Below are 20,191 nucleotides of genomic sequence, written 5' to 3'. Positions count from 1 at the left end.
CAATAAAATGCTTTTTAGGAATTCAATTCATAAGGGGTTCTTTAGGGTGGACAGGGCTAAAGGAAACAATATATATTTCATGTTTTCATGTTATAATACTTAAATACTAAGAATTTGTAGTGTTGGAGTTATTTGTCATATTTTTTAAAGTGGAAGTGATGCAAAGAAATTATACTGCGTCTCAATCAAGCAATCAATAAACTTTCCAGTTCCAGCACTTAGTCAAATTGACTCTTGTCAAGTTAAGAGATTTAATTAATTATGTGAAATCAAAGCAATGGTGGAACGTAATTAAATACATCCATTTGAGTATTTTTTTTAAATTTTTTCTTCTTCACACCTCTAACACACTCCATGTCAGAGGCAGGTATTGCACTCTACTACATTTACAAATAAATAACATATGATCAGCTTATAAGATATTGTCAGTTGACAGGGTCCTATTAAACCACCCAGCAGTAGCCTATATACCGCAGTTCCACTGCAGTGTCAACGCTGATCAGTAGGAGCGCTGTAGCTTAAGTATCTTACATAGAAGAAGAAAGGCGAAAAGTCATGGCGGCTGACAGTTTGTAATGAGCCAACAAAAACAGACAAGATTCTTGCAAGTTGGATCTACAACGTTTAAACTAGGCCCGGTAATAAAAACTCTGACGACAAAATGCAGATAACTTTGAAAACCTTACAACAGCAGACGTTCAAAATCGACATCGATGAAGAGGAGACGGTGAGAGTTGAAACCATGCATTTGTGAAGGGGGTGGAGTGGGAGTTGGGTATGTTCTGGAACGGAGGACTTTAGTTTTTTTTACCATTTCAAATTAGACGATCGATAGATGGGTCTGCGGAGATACGACCGATATATTTTAGAAGGACTAACAATTCGGGTTAATATAGCCGCTATTTGACGCCGGGCATGAGACCAATTAGCGTCATTTTATTAAATAACGTTACTGGTCAGGAAAGTAGTTAGTATTGTCAGCATTTAGCCTTAGCCCACTTATCGTTCCAGATGGGGGGGATGACAAGGTAACGTCAGCGTTACTACCGTTGAAGTGTTTGTGAACCAATGAGTTATGATTAGCTAGCACAGTTCATTTTCTGGGGAACACATTCAAATTAGCTACACATTTGTGACCGTACGTTAGCAGTTAAGTTAATTAATAATAATAATTAAACATTTTGTTTTGGTTAGCGTTATTAATGTAATTACAGCATTAGCTACACATTATGGTACAAATCTTTTTTTATTTAATTTTTCAGTTCCTTTACACCAATGGGACACTGCAGTCAAGCCTCTCAAAATACAACAACACACACAAAAATGTCATGATTCTTTTCACAGGTGAAAACCTTAAAAGAGAGGATTGAACAGGAGAAAGGAAAGGAACATTTCTCAGTGGCTGGATTAAAGCTGATTTATGCTGGTATGTATGTTATGGCTGTATTTAACTCTTCACATAAAGCTTGTCACTGTCTTCTATTGTTTTCAGTTAATCACAATTAAAAAAAAAGTAACTGAAGTAAAAAAAACACATTCATATACCCGGTGTTTTTATTGTATGTATTTATTGTGTGCTGCAACCCATTACACTGTTTAGGGATGTCAGCAATACATTTGTGAGTCTGATAGTTTATCCAATGTTTTTGTTTTGAGAAGGATGTGTATTGTTACTTTCCAGCGTGTTCTCTTGGTGTTCACTTTGATGAGTGGATGTAGATTACACAAAGCTTTATTACAAAGCTGCCTTTGACAGTTTGTCTTCATGCTAGTGGTTTCTCCTGATTCATACTGGGATCAACGTTTATATTGACAGGATGTTGTATTCTGTGCAGTCACAGGGAGCCTAAATTTGTCATGAAAGCTAACACGGATCTTCCAAGCAAGTAGATTTGTATCACAGTGCTCTTAAAGTCTGAAGTGGGCCTACATTGAGTGCATCACAGTTTTCATTTTAAAGGTTTACTGTAATACATTGTAACATATCTTCTAGCGTTTCGTTATTTTGTATTTTTGTAATATTTTGTAAAATATCCTATACTGTTGTTTAGAAATGGGGAGGGTAGAGTCAATCTCTAACCAGTGGCAAAATAAGTTGTCAATGTTTGAAAGATTCTCTTTATAATCCAGCATGAAAGCAAATGCAATTTGTTCTATTTTTGTGTTTTAAAACAAAACGGATGTAGCCAAGCCTTAAACAGGATCGGAAAAACAAAATTAATATATTATCTATTGACTGTTGAATTTGTTTACTAGGATTAAGCCTTTAAATGGCTTTTATTAATACAGAAGTTGCCCAACTCTTTGCTTCCCTCTAAATCATGTGTCAAATTATGATAAGTTGGAATAGAACTGATGTAATTATAAGTAAGGATCTGTTTCCACATATGTTGTAGCTGGTGCATTATGTGAATGTCCACACACTAGATTGGTTCTACCTTTGCATTGAGAGGTCTAAATGTCCATGTCATTTTAGACCCTCAGTAATTATTGTACAGCTATAAAAATGCAGTGCTGTAGAGCTGGTTAACAGTGTATTTTCTGTTTAGAGGGTAAAGCAGATACATTAAGGCTACAGCAAGGGCTGTGTTTTTCAAATGGTTTTAATCTCCTGTTGCCATAGCGCAAAGCCTATAGCAAGAAACCTGCCAAAGAATGAAAATGTTAGCCAGATTACTGCAAAGGATGCAGATTGGTTAATGTGTTCCATGACATGCCCACCTTCATTTGTTTGAGCAAGCGTTGCAGTTATCTGTCTTTCAAAAGATAGATAGATAGATAGATAGATAGATAGATAAACCTTGGGGATGCTGAAAACCAGGTACTGAGTAATTAAGATTTTAGTCTGACTTAAAAATTCCACATTACACTACTGTACTTTGCGTTTTAAAACAATCAAACCTGACAAACCGCAAGGGAGGCTGAATACATTTCATAGGCACTGTGTATGTATTAGAGGATGGCTACCCAAACCGAGGCCGGGTTCGGACAGATATTTAGAAAGGATGTTCGGGTTCAGGTTGGGCTCGGTCACATCAGCGCGATAAGGCATTGAACATTTTAAATTTAAAAAAGCTTATTATGTAGGTGCACGCCTGTGTTAACGTGCGCTTGTTGCCCCGTGTGCGCTGATGCGCTCATCTGTTGACATTTCCGAATGCCTTCCTACAGTTGCTTAATAGAAGCGGGCTTTCCACACAAACAAACTTGTATAACATGTGTCATTAGGATGAGAAAAAAACCTGAGATTTTAACTGTCAGGGTCGGGTTCGGACATAAATATCTTAATGCCTGTCGGGCTCGGGTCGGGTTCAGTTACTGCTCTGTCGGACACGGGCCGGGCTCGGACAGAAAAATGCGCCCCGATCCGCACTCTAGTACGTACGTATTGTAGCATTTTGGACAGGAGTTTTGTGTGACCTATTTAAAGAAGCTTCTCAGAAATATAACACAATCGAAAACAATATAACAAAAAGACCCAGATGTGGTGACAAAAGCAGGTGATGTATCCACTCAGCAACCTTCTATTCAGTGATAAAATATGATACCATCTATTGCTGCATCACTGCATGTTGTTTCAGAGTTCATGCCATAGAATTATGTTTTTTTTTTATTTTATTTTTTTATTTCTTCACAGGTAAAGTCCTCAGCGATGACACAGCCCTCAAAGAATACAAAATCGATGAAAAGAACTTTGTGGTCGTCATGGTGACAAAGGTTTGTGAATTAGAAGTTGTTTCAGGAAATGGCAGTTTTTTTGTAGAACAGCAAACCCTTGAATGCTATTAAAATGAGCTAACACTGAACATTGATTAGGTTTTGTAACCTTCTCTTTCCACTGCCAACCACTTGTGTTATGTCTGTCTGTGGGAGCTGTTGAACAGGCTCTTATGGTGCACTAGAACAAGTAGCTCACAATGTGATCACTTCTGCTGACGTGGAGTGGGGTCAGTGTTGTCGATGCCTGGCTCTGGTTTACTCCTATATATTTCTGTACATTGCAGTTAACTTGTTCCAAAGAAAGATAAGATTATCTTCCTAGAATGACATTGCTGTATTTCATATAAGAATTTGATTGGTATTTTTCTCATGCTGGAGAAAGAGAGAAGCTGTCTTGATCCTGTTCAAATCTACCTGCTGTAACACTAACGAAAAAATATATTGCAAAAATACTAGGACAGTGTAGAAAACAATGATTCGGATATATTTTCTTCATGCAGAGCTGTCCCCATTGAAATAGTTTCACCAATTTGAATACATTGGAAAAAATAAATTGAATGGGATCTTGTATCTGTTAATGCACATTATTAAAGTCATTATTGAGCGACCCTAATCAGAAACAAACAAGTTATGTCATAGGAGTGATGACCTTTATCAGTATCATTTAAGATCACCAAGACATCGCTTAAGCAATAACACTCCAAAGTAAAATACATATTGATGACAACTTATAAGACAATCACCCTTTGGGACTCAAGTAATATCGGATATGTAACATATTTTTATATCATACAAATGGTCTCGCAGGCTAAAACGGCATCCGCCGCCCCACAGCCTTCACCTGCCACTTCAGCTTCCAGCGCTGCAGCTCCCGCAGCGACTCCTGCCTCATCGTCCAGCTCTGAAAACACATCAGGGCCTACCTCTACAGACGACAAACCAGAGGAGAGACAGTCTCCCACTGCTGAACCAGCTTCCACCCCTGTCGGGTAAAGATGGGTAGATGTTTGTCTTTAACTATCTCTCTGGTTTCAGTGCGTCTTTTTTTGAGAAGTGACGTGCAGATCATGCCTCACCCAAGCTCTGTTTTCTCTTGCAGAAGCTCTGAGGTTTCAACAAACACTAACCTGATTAATGAGGCAGTTTCAAATCTAGGTAAGGCTGCATTTGTAAACTTAATTTGTATATGTAATTATGAATCTGCTATACGAGCTTTGTCACAAATGCCACACAATTTGTTAGACAAAAATTACTTTTTTGCCTCAATGCCTTTAAGCCATATCTTGTATGTAATAAATCTGTGGGCCCACTTATGAATCGTTTATTTTGATCCACCCTATTTCTCTGGATATCCATATCATGCTGACATAGATGCATCGTAATCAATTAGCAGCTGGACACTGCAGCACGGCCAAAACATAATCCCACAGTTCCCCATGACCAATATGCTCTCAGTTTTACAAATATTGCTGTGTTAAGAGCAAATCCTGTTGGTCTTAATTATTATGACTCCTGTAGCCATTGATGTGAATTTTCAAAATTTGAAGCAGATGTTCATTTTTATGGGACACCGTAGAGAAATGGATCTAGGAGTTTGCTAACTCCTAAAATGCTCTTGCCCGCTTTTGCATTAAAGTCAAAGCTCAACTGATGCATGCAGTGAGTTTTGTTTATAATGCTGTTATATTAAATACATTTTAGTTGCGTTTTCTGTGACCTTAAAAACATCTGACCAAGATGTCTTCTGTTTGACAGCATGCTGATATTTTATGTGTCATTAAATGAAGTGCCATGTCAAATGTTTAAAGATTAGTTCATTTTCTTCAAATTAAAACACATTTATGTCTACCTTTCCGGTGGCCTTGACTGTTTGACACCGATGTTATAAAATAAATGAAAAATGCATATGTTTACGCTCAATACTAAAAGAGAACTTGACATTAATTTGTTCTGAAATGGCTTTAAATGTGGCCAATCACAGTGCTGTTGACCGCCTATTAATGTGTGTGTGTGTGTCTGTCTGTCTGTCTGTCTGTGTCTGTGTCCAGTGACGGGCCCATCATATGACGCCATGGTGAACGAGATGATGCTCATGGGCTACGAGAGGGAGCAGGTGGTAGCAGCTCTGAGAGCAAGCTTCAACAACCCAGACAGAGCTGTGGAGTACCTGCTCACAGTAAGAACAGTCTTTAGTCTGTGGCCTGAGCAAATGTGTCTGAGAGTAAATTGCTGGATTGATACGTAACCCATGATAGGTTAAACCTCTGTATGGTTAGGTTAGTATCCCTGCTCAGGTCAGGATCTTGTACATGTATCATTTACAGTGCCTCTGGAATAGGGATGTAACGGTATGAAAATTTAACCTCATCATGGTTATAGTGACCAAAATTATCACTGTTTTCCGTATTATCGCGGTATTTTTAAAAGTGTGTTCAATATGTTCAGAAAGCACTGATAGGTCTACACAAGCTGAAATAGTTTCTAAAAGTGTAACAGTGTTTATTATATTACAAAAATATAGGCAATAGGCTTGCAAAAACTATTGAAAACTGGCTACTGAAACACCGGCCCGCTGCAGGGTGTCTGACTTTGAGATCCAGGAAGATTTATTTACAACTCCAATATGAAGTTAACTATGAAGTTGTATTTGACGTTACATGTGAAGTTGGATGTGGTTCTGAAATATAAACAAATAATAATGCACATTAATAAGCATCAGACTTACTATAAACATTATTTACCAAAAACTAAATGTTATAGCCACCAGCATATAACAAGAAAGTACTGAGAATTACATTCATTTCTCTGTAATAATTAACTAAATGTAACTCAGTAACACAAACACAAACTGAGAATAAGCCACATCTATTACAGCACACATATCCATAACGGAGCAAACAGTGTAATACACCTTTAAGAGCTAAGCACGTGGCTCACAGCGCTAGTCTGTTGACTGGCGATTGCACGTTGCTAGCAAATTGCCCTAACACAACCTGAATATCAACACATTACATGTTACACGTGGCTGCACAAGTAATATAAAACAATCTGCACATCTATCAGCTATGCAATACGAAACACAGCAACAGCAATATTATCAAGGCGATAATATATCTCTCTCTCTCTCTCTCCAAATAAATGTCACGTTGTAACACAGGCTAAACCACATCGTAGCAGAACACTTATTGAAATATGAATTAACGTAGCTTTAATGTTTACACAGATAACGAGGCAGTAAAACCCATGACAGTTTAACAAGCTACAGAATAGTTTAAACTTACGTTCTGGGCTAAACACACATCACTTCAACAAGTCTGAAAACGGGAAAGGAATGATGAAGAAAAAAGTCTGTTTACAGCTGCTGTTCTGTCCCCTTCTCCTGTCTGAGCGCGAGTAATTGGCAGGAGATTGACTGACTCTCGTCACATCTCGTCACATCATCTCAGGAGAGAGAGCAAGTGTTACTATGGCCTTTTTTACAAGGCTGATAAATGTCCTGAGCGCTGTCATGTCCTCACGCCATGATTCCTACTTCAAGAAACGCACTGTAGGCTACGCAGTGCGCCTGCGCGGCAACTTCAGGAGGCTCGGATGAAGCTGGGAACACGCGGTTTCCACACCGTGGCAATCCACCGCGATAATAATGATATTTTAAATGAAAACGGTAATTGTTATCAACATTTTTACCGTGGTTTACCGTTACACCGGTAATCGCTACATCCCTACTTTGGAATGTGTTAATATATAGGTGTTAGCTTACTTGCCAATGACCTTCATTACACGGTTGCTTCCTACAGTAAATAATCAAAATCCTAAAATGTGTACATGACATAATGTGACCCACACACTTTAAACTGAAGTGGACTACAAGTACAGTAATCCTGAGTCTCACAATCAAAGTGTGGCACCCATATACTATGTTGATTATGTGTTTTTTCAAATAACTTGTATTTCCTGACTTTTCTTTCAGGGTATTCCAGGCAGAGATCCAGGCCATGCATCAGGACCTGAAGCGGTGGTGTCTCCAGTGAGTGGAGTTTCTACTGCACCCATAGGTGGTATTAGCCTTCCTGCCAACACTGGCTCTTCAAGTGCTGGAGGAGGTAAGTGTCCTATACTATTCTGCATATTCCAGCAGTCTCAATGACAACAATGTTTGTTTCTGTTTTTATCCTTCTGTGTCTGGCTTCTTGCTGCTTAAACTGACATTTCATCCTTTCAGACAACCCCTTGAGTTTCCTAAGAAATCAGCCCCAGTTCCACGTGATGCGACAGCTGATCCAGCAGAATGCTGCCCTGCTTCCTGCCCTGCTGCAGGAGATCGGCAGGGAAAACCCTGAGCTGCTGCAGGTGGGTGGGGGTGCTTGACACAGTTCTAATTAAATCACTTAAAGAGGCACACATGAAGTTCAATGTACACGGCACAAGGAGTACTACTCAGCCTTTAAAAACAGTTGTATAATGTCCTCTGTGGCACTGGAGGGAGCCAACTTTAGAAACATTTTTTTATCTCAGTTTGGACTTGGGACTTAAACGTTTTAACAAGCCTGCATTACAAACTGGAGGTGTGGGATTTTTAAGGACAAGGATTTAGGAGGCAGGGCGTCTAGTGAAAGACAGTTCTGAGTTGCATTATGGGATTGTAGGTTCTATCGTTTTTGGAGTTTTACCCATAATAGAGACTAAAAATGAGGATTTTTCTTTTAAATGTCTCTTGTGAGTCTCTGATGTGTAGGAAAAACAAATTGTATAGTAGGCAATTCTTTTTTCTAATACATTTTTGCCTCACCTTAGAGTAATAAGTGCACAGGAACAGTGTATAGTTTCTATGCCTCCACAGTCCATGCCTAAACTTCTCATTTACCACTGTAGGAGATTAGCAGCCACCAAGAGCAGTTCATCCAGATGCTGAATGAACCCAACCCAGAGGCAGTGCCGGCTGGAGGTGGAGCAGGAGGAGCAGTGGGAGCCGGAGGGGTAGCAGGTGATGCACCCGGCGGGAGTCACATGAGCTACATCCAGGTCACGCCACTGGAGAAAGAGGCCATTGAGAGGGTGAGGAGGAGCCCAACGCTGTCACTAACCCTTTACTCTCAGTCCAAAGTTCAGTACTGCTTAACTAGGCGTGCTGGAATATGATGTGTCAACTCTAATGATGTTGCCAAAATCGTGACTTTTGAACATAGTAGAGACTATTAAACATGAAGCACACATTTTCATTTGCTTATTGTTTGGCTAATTTGCAACTCTTCTCTCTCTCATTCCAGCTAAAAGCTTTAGGATTTCCAGAGGGACTCGTTATACAAGCCTACTTTGCTTGTGAGAAGAACGAGAACTTGGCTGCCAACTTCCTTTTACAACAGAACTTTGATGATGATTAAATCGTCATTTTGACTTTTTTCTTATTTCTTCCTCTACTTTTTGATTGCTAACTCTGTGTGTACAACAAGCCTTTTACATTTAAAAAGATTTATTCAGCACTTTCACATTTCTTTATAACACTGGGTCATTATCAGCCTGTGGACAAGGACAGGCTGTTTGTGATCAGTTCAAAATGGAGGAACAATTAAAGTACAATAACTTTGCATCAGAAATCACCTGTGTGCTATTGATAAAAAAAAACACTTTAGTTAATCAATATAGTTTGCAGTATGCGTCACATTGAAAGTGAGGTTTGTTCAGGAGGATAGATCCGACCGTATTCATGCACTCTTATTGTTCTGTTTTTTTAAGTTGACAAGTAATGGAGATTTGAAAAATTAAAGCTGTGCACAATAAACAAGCAACATGTATGGCACTGGTTCTTTTTCTATTTAACATCCCTCATTTGCATGTAAATCAACAGGTGTGTGGACAGGAGCTGTGTAAAGAAGTCTGAACTGCAATGCATAATATGTGAAGGCATTTTAACACGTATACAGTTGACATACATGTGGTAGGGTTTAGTGGCAATGGCTGACATTTTTACAGAAAAATCCAATTCAAAATATATGAAAGCTGCCTATTCTGCTGTGTTTACATGGAGTGTGATTGTATAAATCTGACATGCTCAAGATTATGAATTGATCCATTTAATTGGTATGTTTTTGCCTTTTTTTTCAGAGAAAATTCAGAAATTCTGTCCACCAGACCACAACCCCCCAAAAATAAATCTATCATTGCCTGATACACCACACCCCCAAATTATAGGGCAAACAAAATGTTGCAATGAACCCTAAACTGTGACCAGGATCAATTTCATAATGTATTGAAATACATAATATACTTACACAAAGTGTTACTCTATAAAGGCTGTACAGAGCATAATTCATGTTCATGTGAGCTTTATCAGTGTCATCTAAACCACTTCTTGTATTTTGCAGGTTACCTCAGGCTTAATAGTGAACTGTAAAATGTAGAATTACTTTTAAAGGCCTTAAAGGGACTTTCTAAAATGCTCCACTTAAGAATAAAAGTTGAACGACAAGAGCCTTGAGTGTGCTTAAAACTGAATGAACCTATAGGGGGCAACATAGACCACAACATGTTTCAACACTGTCAACAGTAAGCCCAGTTTGCCAGCCTGAAGAAACCACAAAATGAGTGAATATCAAGGCATGCTTTTTTTTTTCTCCTTTTACTGTGTATTAATAAGCAGTTCAAGTACATTAGTGCAATAGTTTTCCCTTGTGTACCCGGTGACTTTAAACACACTTGAAATACATATTTTAAGACCTTGTGGCCTTTTTATAAATACAAATGTTACACATTAAACATAGGCTCTTATGTTTTTAAAAAGATGTGTCACTAATTATTTTTAATTTAATTTATATTAAATTTAATTCCTTGTTTTATTCGATTATTTGTACTATTTATACATTTCAAGACATGTTTTGTGGGGGTGTAACATTCTACAGTAGAATGGTATGGGCAAAAAAAAGGAAATTATCTAAATAAATACATAACTAGCATTTGGAAATTAAGCACATGAAGTTTTTAATCAATTATGAAACTTCTAAAGTATTACTTATCAAAAGTGCTATCATATTTTTACAAAATGATTTACTATATGTTTAATGAACTGCAATCATGACATATTTACTGTAAAGAATTCTGTGGGGAAAACATTTCCCACAGTTTCCTTTCCTTTCTTTTACATTACATTTTGCGTTAACATAAACTTTATATGGGGTTCCTTTCAGTGTTGTGTAAGTAACTCAGTTGTTGAGTGGATACTAAGCATATAGCAAGGTTTCAGGAATATAATTTCATTCATTCATGATTATTTGAAGAAATAAAAATGTATGTAGCTGGATACATTACATACATGATGCATAATCATATAGCAGAAACATCTTAAGGAACTATCTCACTATAGCACCTTTGTGTTTTTTTTTGTTTTTGTTTTTTTTATTCATATGGTGCACCCGAGAGCTTCAGCTCCGGCACAGAGAGGCAGTCAGATTTGGTGTCACCCTTGAATGTCAGCCAGTAACTCGGTTATCCTCCCCATTCTTCCCACTGACAGGTGGAAAGAGAACCCCATGGAAACAGGACATTGTAGCAGTGTGTTTTTTTGGAAATCTTTTTAAACGGCAACATTGTTTTAGTTTGCCTGCGGCGATAATCGGGGGGGATATTGTGTGTGAGCTGACTGTGAGATTTTGCTGCCTTTTAAATGTGCTTCTCCATTACACTGCCAGGGAAATCTATAATGTTTTCTTGTTTTGTTTTCAATAGGGTAATGATGTAGAAAGGGTAAAAGAGTACAAAGGTCATTGTTGTTTCCTTATTTCAAATACAGTTTTATTTTATTATGGTGTAAAATACAAAACAATAACAAAGCATTTTTATTTACAAATGTACAAAATTTAAGATTATATTACATATTTTGGCTATAAACAAAAAAATCTTTGTTCAGAGTTACTCATTCAGTACAAAAATACGAATGTCTCATAAATTATTGCACTTTGCAACTGCAGTGCATTGAAGATTGCCATCACCATTTAGAAGTGAAGTGTTCACCTGATTTAAGTCAGATTGTGGAAGAAAGGTTTCCAAGAAACACACAAACAACCATATGGCACTTTTTTCATAGTTTCACCCTTTTGTATATTTTCCTTAATCTTTGGTACCTTTTCTTTTTTTTAAATCAGAAAAAAACCTTCAGAGTCACTCAGCACCATTTTGTATAAGTTAAAATTGTACCTGAAATTAATGGAATTGCAGGTGAAATGTGTATATAAATATAGATGTATTTATTAATACAGTATTTTGAACAGTGTGTAGATGATAACCGAGCCTATATTGGCATGTTGCTGGTGTAAGGCCTCTGGAGATGTTTGTTGCTCCTGGTTTCCCTGACAAAAATACATTTCCAGTTAAAAGTTGTTGGCACCTGGTCCTCCAAGTTTTGTCGGTTAAATAAGACAAATTCCAGTTTGGTCCCTTTCATAAAAGTTTACAACCCTGACTGAGAGGTCTTTTCCAAGTCACCTGCACAGTGTGCGAAGACTGGATTGAGAGAAATTCTAGGCTCTTGAGGGAGTAATGCTGTTTTTGCCGTGAACACCACAGCTTGTCTTGTTGCTTGACAACGGGTTGAAGGCAAATTATGGTTCTAAAAAGTGTAGGTCACAAGTTTGTTCAGGGTTCTTGTTAACACACGTTTTCGTTTTTTTCCCCCTGGAGCCTTCATCCATCGCCAAGTCTCATAAGTGTCTCTTCATGTGGAGAGCAAGGTGGTCTGACCTCGAGAAGGCCCGGTCACATTTCTGACACTGAAATGGCCGGTGGCCGGTGTGTTTCCTGTAGTGGCGTGTGAGCTCGTCCGAACGTGCAAACTTCCAACCGCAGCCCTCCCAGTCGCAGTGGTAAGGCTTCTCCCCTTTTGATGGTAAAACAATACACATATGGAGCAGTTAGTGCTGGCCCCGAGGTTAAACTGGCCCAACCTTCTCCACCTTGAGGAGAAAAGAGGTCCGTCCTGTCCTACAGCTGGTGTATAAAGGCCAAGCTAATCAGCCCGGGGTTTGTATTTGAGCAGGGATCAGTATCAACCGGTTTTACTGCACCTGCCAAACAAGTTACCTTCCCCATCCCCCACCCACCTAACCCCCATTCATGACTCAATAATTCACTGTGACGTGCTTGTTGTGGATAATAATTAGCTCTGAACAATGAAAATAGTATGAAACAACTGCATTAAACAGTTAAACAAAAAAAATTTCTTGATGAGAATCCAGAAAGCTACCTGTATGTGACATCATTTAATTCAAACCAGATATAAATGGCTGACAAAAAAACCACTGGAAAAAAAACCACTGGAAAGAAAATCTAACATACAGTTGCATACCTGTGTGCGTGCGGTGATGTGCTTTGAGGTGGGAGCTCTTCGTGTACGTTTTCCCACAGCCAACATAGTCACACGTGTGTGTGGCAACTCTCTTCCTGGGCCAGGAGCGCCTACCACGTTTAGGCTTTGGTTCCTCCGGCAAGCAGTCCCCACTGGAGATCATGAGGGGCTCTGTGGGGTCAAAAGATCATGGTCATCATCATGGTGCCAAATGTTTAGAGAAAATAAAAGAGAGCACACTCTATATACAGTAGAAGTTGATAGTGAATTAAAATTAGTGAAGTAGAATTTTTTCATCAATTTCAAGATGCAAAAGATAGCATCAGCCTTCTTCAAAAATGTAAAAGGCTTTGGAACAAACACCAAATGTTGTAAACAACTTCAAATTACTATATTGTAAAAGTTAATGCAAAGGGGCACAACAATGGACAATTAACACTAATACTATGAAAACAACCAAATAACGGTATATTTTGTTAAACATCTGGTAATGTCATATAGTCTTTTGGCTGGTTTAAAGACCATTGGATGCAGTTTTCAATACTTTTGAACTGCTGTTTTGGGGGTATAATTAAAGCCCTACAGGTTGTATACTATGCATTTAAACAGACTCTATGGACTTTATAATCATGTTGTATAATCCGTTGTGTTAGTCTGTTTTGAGTTTTTCCCACATTTAAGTTACTGCACTCAATAGCCACAAGAGATTACAAGAGAATAATGAGAAAAAGAAATGTGCTCTAACCTTGGTACTGCAGAGAGGATGGCTGAGGGTAGGAAGTGTAGCCCTGCGGGGAGCTATGGTGGTATCCCTGGGTAGCTAGAGGGATCTGAGAATGGGGGTGTCCCAGAACCTGGTGCTCCCGGCTCAGAGGATGGTCTGGGGAGAGGGAAGAGGATGAGGATAACCTGCCGCCTGTCATGGATCTCCCTCCAACAGGGAAGCCATGTAGCTCTAACTGGCATGGGCGCTGCTGCTGGCTCCCTCGGCCCTGGGAGTTTACCCCAGCCAGGTGTAGGTCCATGGGCTGCGAGATGGTGCAGTTACTGGGGTTCTCCTGCTTTATCCTGTGGCATGCAAAGGACGGTGAGGCACGTGAAGGAGTTGGGTCTGACACAGCAGTAACGCAAGCCTTGCTTACGTTCACGCCTAGGCTGTATTCTCCCATGTCCATTGTTGTCTTTACCACAAACTTGCCGTGGAGGCTGGTGGGGTGGAGGTATGCCGGGTCCAACTCAGGTCTCATGAGCTCTGCCACAAAGCCTCCAGAGGGCGAGACGTCACTGATATCTGGGATGGTATAGAGGAGCTCACTGGCAGTGCCCTGAGGGGAGGGGAGAGGGTAAGATGAGGAGAAGGAGCTGGGGGAAGGAGACAGGGTCTGGCCAGAGATGCATGCCATGGCCTCCTCCTGCTGCTGCTGCTGCTGCTGCTGCTGCTGCTGCAGCTGCTGCTGCAGAATGGAATTAGACAGAATGAAGTCGTAGTCCAAGTCCAGGTCAGGCTCTGTGTCTTTCTTGGACATGCTGGGGCTTGTTGTGCTTGTTGCAGTGGGATGGTCTGGGTCAGAGCAGCTGCTTCCGGTTGGCACACTGGGTTTCTTAAGATGGGACAACTCCTCCTTCCATCTCTAGAGGAAAGTTACAGAGGCATTAATAGCTTTACTTGTATAAGCTGCTTATCCTACTTAAAAAACGAGTGCTTGTTTTGAATATATAAGGACATCAGATACAAGTATAAGTCAATGCTTCAAGGAGAAAAAAAAACAGGATCAGTAATGGAGTGATTATTTTGACAGCTCAGCTACGGAGCTCAGTCTGGTGCAGCAAGTGTCCTTGGCACAGAGCACTTCCTAGAATACAGATTATTCTCACTCACAAAGAAATTGCACTGGAAAGCACTAGTGGTGGCATGGGTAAGTAACACTTAAGCTCAGACAACCATCAGAGGATTCTTGCAATCAATATGTAAACAACCCATTCTTAATAAATATAATAATAATCATAGTGGGCATCAGGATGTTTTCTTAGGAGGGGTGCAGTATCCCATGGCGCTCGCTAGTAGCCTATGTAAACTGGTGCATGCCCCAGTAGAGCATGGTGTCAAGCCCTGACTGTGTCCATAATAACATGGGAGAGACACAAAACAACTACAATGTAAATAAGCTGCATATTTTCCCTAACAGATTCGTTGATGCCTATGGCTATTTGGCTTCCCTATGTAGTAATAAGAAGTGGCCACGTACTAACATTACTTACTAAATTGGCACTTCCTATGGATTTACTCTTGACAGTGGGTCCGCTGGCGAACGTGGATATGGATGGCAGAAGCGTCCCACCTAAAGCCATCTCGACGTCATTTGGAGGTTGCCTGAAATTGAACAGATAATATGGTAAATCCTTGTGGAGTGATCCTGGAACAGCGAGCGCAGTCTGTTATAGTCCACAAGTAGATGTGCATCAGACAACATGTTATCAAAAGTTGCTCAAGGTCCACACCTCATTTATGAGAATCGGTTTGCGGAGTCCTTTCGGCTGCTCTTCGGTGTGACTGCACTGGATTCAGTATCCCGGGGAAAGTTTCTGCTCCGCGTCGCGCGCTATACTATATTCCAGTACATGCTGCCACTGATGGGCGCGCCGGGTAGAAGCAGCCAGGCAGGTTTTAATTTTTAACGTTAAAGCAATTTTGAACGGGAAGACAGAGAGGCAACGTACGGGGGAACCCCTTGCGCCTGTAGCCATGTAGGTACCGGCAGCCTGAACTGAGAAAACCGCGTGAGAGGTATCCTTAAATCACTAGAGCTGGACACGCCTTCGTTGCTAAGCAACAAGCACGGAAAAACATTAGCGCGAGGGAGGGAGCACATGGGGAAGGCTGGGACGAGCGGTGAGAGAGAGAGAGAGAGAGAGAGAGAGAGAGAGAGAGAGAGAGAGAGAGAGAGAGAGAGAGAGAGAGAGAGAGAGAGAGAGAGAGAGAGAGAGAGAGAGAGAGAGAGAGAGAGAGGTTTGTTTGTATTCATAGCAACGGCACCTATCTTTTCTGCTGTGATCCCTGAGAAATGTGGGTGAAGAAGCGCATCTTTTCAGACCGGCTGATATGGGAATAACAGCGAGTATTATTTAATCGTGCCGGGAGGGTCGCCTGCAGGCATTGGCATCCACATGGATGGCCAAAAGGGTAGTCTATTGCATTAGCTGTTTTAAAACAATTTTAAAATTAAACTCATCCTAAACAATAACATTTCGTTATTCATCTGTCTTTGCTCCACTTGTTTGTCCACAAGTGATATTCTAAATGAGTGCAATGATTTTACCAGAGCTTATAGGTAATTATGCAAAGTAGGCCTATTGTGGGCACAGGTTGGGTTTACATTGCATCACTGGATTGCAATAGAAGTCAATCCCCATGCAATTCATGCACGCACCTGAAAACAGTGGTGGAATGTAACTAAGTACACCTCCTCAAGTACTGCACTTATATACATATTTGAGCTATTGTACTGAACTTGAGTCTTTTCTTTTCATGGCACTTTCTACTTCTACTCCACTCCATTTCGGATGGAAATATTGTACTTTTTCTCCACCACATTAATCTGACAGCTTTAGTTACTTTACAATTTTTTTTTGCATTCTAAACAGTTTAGTAGTTTATTTAACAGTTTAATTTTTTTTTTTATTATAAATTAAACTACCCAACAATATAGATATATATAGATACATATAGCCTACTTGTAAGCTATATATAGCCTACAAGTAGTCCTAGAGCTGAAATAATTAGCTGATTAAACAATTAGGTAATTGACAGAACAGTTTTGATTGTTTCCAGTTTCTAAAATGTGAGGATTTTTCTGCATTGAGTACCTTTACTTTTAATACTTTGCGGACATTTCCTGATGATACTTACTTTTACTTAAGTAACATTTTCAATGCAGGAGTATTACAGTGTGGTATTAGTACTTGTACTTAAGTAAAGGATCTGAATACTTCTTCCACTATTGCTTGCAAATATTAGGGATATCATTTAGCAGGCAGCACAAGTAGCATATATGTCTACAGGTAGATGTACTGTATACAAACTGTATATGCACATATACATAGCAGACATATCAATTATGCATAGCCAAAATTCTCAAAGATAATTAGTCTTTAACACATTGTTTTCTTGAAACAAATGTCAGACATTTATAGGATGTATAGATAGGCCTTGAGCTCCTGTGTTTCTACATTTTAGTGTAATGTTTCTTAAAACAGATGTTGGGGACAACAATATTATAGCAAGCGACCCTGCAAATTGCACTCTTGCCCATTATCAAAAGCCCCATAATAAATACTTAATTTAACACTACAGTATAGTTATGAAAACTCTGTATGGGAAAAATACTTACCGTACATGGGAACATTATAATGCTGAGAACTGTTCAGTGTTGAGTTTGAATTGGGTTCAGGCAGTGTTTGCTCAGAGCTAGCAAGCTAACACAAACCTCTCTCTTCAACATAATTAGACACATTGACTCAAGAGTTCAATGCAAGAGCAAACAAAGCGCTCGCCACTGATCCTGCTGCATCAGGATCTTGTCTGTTAGGCATGTCAACAAACATGCCGTCACTTCAACAGGACACAGTTACTGTCAGCGTATGTTGTGTCTTCATTCAAACATTTTAATTGCATGAATGCATGTTTCTTTAGAAGGGCAAACCAAAGCTGGTGGAAAAAAAAAAAGTGACTACAATGGAACTTTGTAAATGAAAAGTGTATCCTGTTGGGCAACTCATTATTAACTGTTTGATATATTAACAGTAACACTTAATCTAACGAGTATCCAAACAGTAATATGTGTACTGCCCTTTATCTCCAATTGCGTGGTTAGAAGTGATGGCTTTAAACCTACAATGTTTGAACTACATGTCTTGTTTTTGAAGATCAGGTAGGAACACAATGGCAGCTGTGTCATTATAGCCATATTCTTTATGGTGGGAGATAATGGTTTTGAAAACGATCCTGAAAACAAAGGCTTGACTTTGACAACTGAGGTGCTTTGCATTGCAATAATGACAGAGATGAGGAATAGAGAAAAGAGATAAAGGAAGAGACGATGACACCATTGTGTGCTTTTCCTGACACAATGAAGTCATGGTTATTTTAGTAACTCACACCAAACCCTTGTGTGGAATATGTTAATGCAACATTTACAGTATCAACTGGATGCAGTGCTGAGAATACCTTGCCCACACTAAATAGTTTCAAGTGTTACACAGTTCCAGATATTGACATTATGCTAACGCCATTGGTGACATGACTGCAAGAATCAGATGTGGACAAATTTAGGTAATGTTGTTGGGTAACTGTTGAGTACGAACTTGATACTTTAGAGGTCACATTTTCGTACAATTTGTGGTTATAGTAATATTCAAATCGAGATCAAACACAGTTGATAATCCAATCCCACAGTTGTCAACATTGATATTATGTAAATAGAGTGTAAGTAGTCAAATAACTCAGCACAACTCTTGAGTATTTTGGTGTGCATGTGACTGACACGGTTTCCACTGGTGTCTCTCAGTAAAGTTCCCCCTCCTGGATAGCACCCAAGTGAATATGAGTACCAGCGGATCATAACTCCAGATATTGAGGTTTTCAGTGCTCTCTTCCAGATGCTGTTCAGTAATTAAAACATAGCTTTCATTCTTTCCTTAATTCATGAAAGCTGAGTCAAGCTTTTTTGGATAATCCGTGCTGCACTTCCATCCACTCCACCTCACATTAGCTCTAACGTAATTATATATATATATATATATATATATTAAAGAATTTAAGAAAGAATTTAAAGACGGCTGTTTGCAATTAAACATGTAATTTCCCCTTATGTCCATTATCTAACTCCTCATTTTGCATTTATAATTAACACCAACATCTGTTCAAAGTTCATACACTAATATTAAGATATGTTCAAATTCATAATGAATAACATGCTGTTGATCAGGTTCTTAAATCAACACAAACTTTTAGGGCTGCAATTAATTATTATTGTTTATTATCAATTAATCATTTAGTTAAATGTCCATCACCATTCCCCAGAGCTCATGGCGACAACTTCGAAGTGCTTGTTTGGTCCGACCAACAATCCAAAACCAAAAAGATATGCAATCAAAACTGTGATATAAAACAGTGAAAATCTGAAAATCATCACATTTTAGAAACTGGAAAGCCATGAGTGCTTGGCATTTTTGCTTGAAAAATGACTTATGAATATCAAAATAGTTGCAGATTCATAAATGTTTCAGCCCTACAAACTACTACATGCTCTCTATTACATGAGTTTCATACTGTATCATGTTTTGTAACTGCTGTAGTGTAAAGCTATAACTAAAAGTTAGAAACATTCAGTATATGTACAACATTCACAATACAAATGATGTGGGTTGATTAAAACATTCAGTCATTACACTGACCAGGACTGCTTGACATTTTCATTTATAATAATCTAAAACGCTCTGTGATCTAAAAACACCTGATGGATCCAGGCCAAAGAGTTCACCACACTTGTTACTGTGGTCCAGACATCCACCAGCAAGCAGAGCTTTGTATATAAATCATCACCGTGAAATAAATTAGCTCTGGTCATTTTTATGACAAAATACAAAGGTAAAATATGCTAACAGACAGGTTGACAGTTCAGCTGTGTGATGGTATGCATATGGATGAGATCTGAGTCGGTAGGGGCTGTTTGTTTGGACAATCCCAGCCAAGCCTCTATAGCTGGACAGAGCTGGGGTCAGGCTGGGATGCAACCAACCAACCCTGGGCATTCATCACGTCATATAATTTAGTGGTGGGCTTCCACAGGTGTAGGGTAATGTGGTTGAGGTATGGGGTGGTGATGTTGCAGGGCCTAAAATGGGTTTAGAAGAGGAAGCAGAGAGAGAGAGAGAGAGAGAGAGAGAGAGAGAGAGAGAGAGAGAGAGAGAGAAGTTGGCGAGAAACAGACTGGGAGCGAGGAGAGAGCTCCTGCCGGGCGGCAGGCTGTCCAGCCTTTGCCTGCCCTGGGATTCCTCGGCAACCTTAAATATGCCAGTTATTTTTAACCAGCGACGTAACAGAGCCCAGCGCCGGCCCCCTCTGTTAACAATATTTCC

At 39.4% G+C, this 20,191-nt stretch overlaps 2 protein-coding genes across 3 annotated transcripts; one reads left to right on the top strand and one right to left on the bottom strand.

The window, feature by feature from the left end:
* The first annotated feature begins 520 nt into the window (after positions 1-520).
* On the top strand, positions 521-9,187 carry rad23b (RAD23 homolog B, nucleotide excision repair protein). Of its 2 annotated transcripts, none has more exons than XM_078271044.1 (10): positions 521-727; positions 1,345-1,426; positions 3,638-3,717; positions 4,528-4,709; positions 4,823-4,875; positions 5,769-5,896; positions 7,691-7,823; positions 7,943-8,070; positions 8,593-8,775; positions 8,988-9,187. In XM_078271044.1, the coding sequence occupies exons 1-10, from the start codon at positions 662-664 to the stop codon at positions 9,099-9,101; spliced, it is 1,149 nt and encodes a 382-aa protein (XP_078127170.1). In that variant the 5' UTR covers positions 521-661; the 3' UTR covers positions 9,102-9,187. The 2 variants fall into 2 exon arrangements, with proteins under 2 accessions (XP_078127170.1, XP_078127169.1); XM_078271043.1 differs by having other exon boundaries at positions 4,820-4,875.
* A 2,648-nt stretch (positions 9,188-11,835) lies between these two features.
* klf4 (Kruppel like factor 4) lies at positions 11,836-15,839 on the bottom strand. The gene is made up of 5 exons (XM_078271042.1): positions 15,554-15,839; positions 15,314-15,425; positions 13,800-14,685; positions 13,055-13,225; positions 11,836-12,586 (listed from the first exon to the last, which is right to left on the bottom strand). Exons 1-5 carry the CDS (start codon positions 15,556-15,558, stop codon positions 12,411-12,413), a joined length of 1,350 nt encoding a protein of 449 aa, XP_078127168.1. The 5' UTR covers positions 15,559-15,839; the 3' UTR covers positions 11,836-12,410.
* Between the last annotated feature and the right edge of the window lie 4,352 nt (positions 15,840-20,191).

This window comes from Sander vitreus, chromosome 16 (genome assembly GCF_031162955.1).
Source record: "Sander vitreus isolate 19-12246 chromosome 16, sanVit1, whole genome shotgun sequence".
Classification (NCBI taxonomy): Eukaryota; Metazoa; Chordata; class Actinopteri; order Perciformes; family Percidae; genus Sander; species Sander vitreus.
This window is presented reverse-complemented; position numbering and strand designations above follow the sequence as displayed.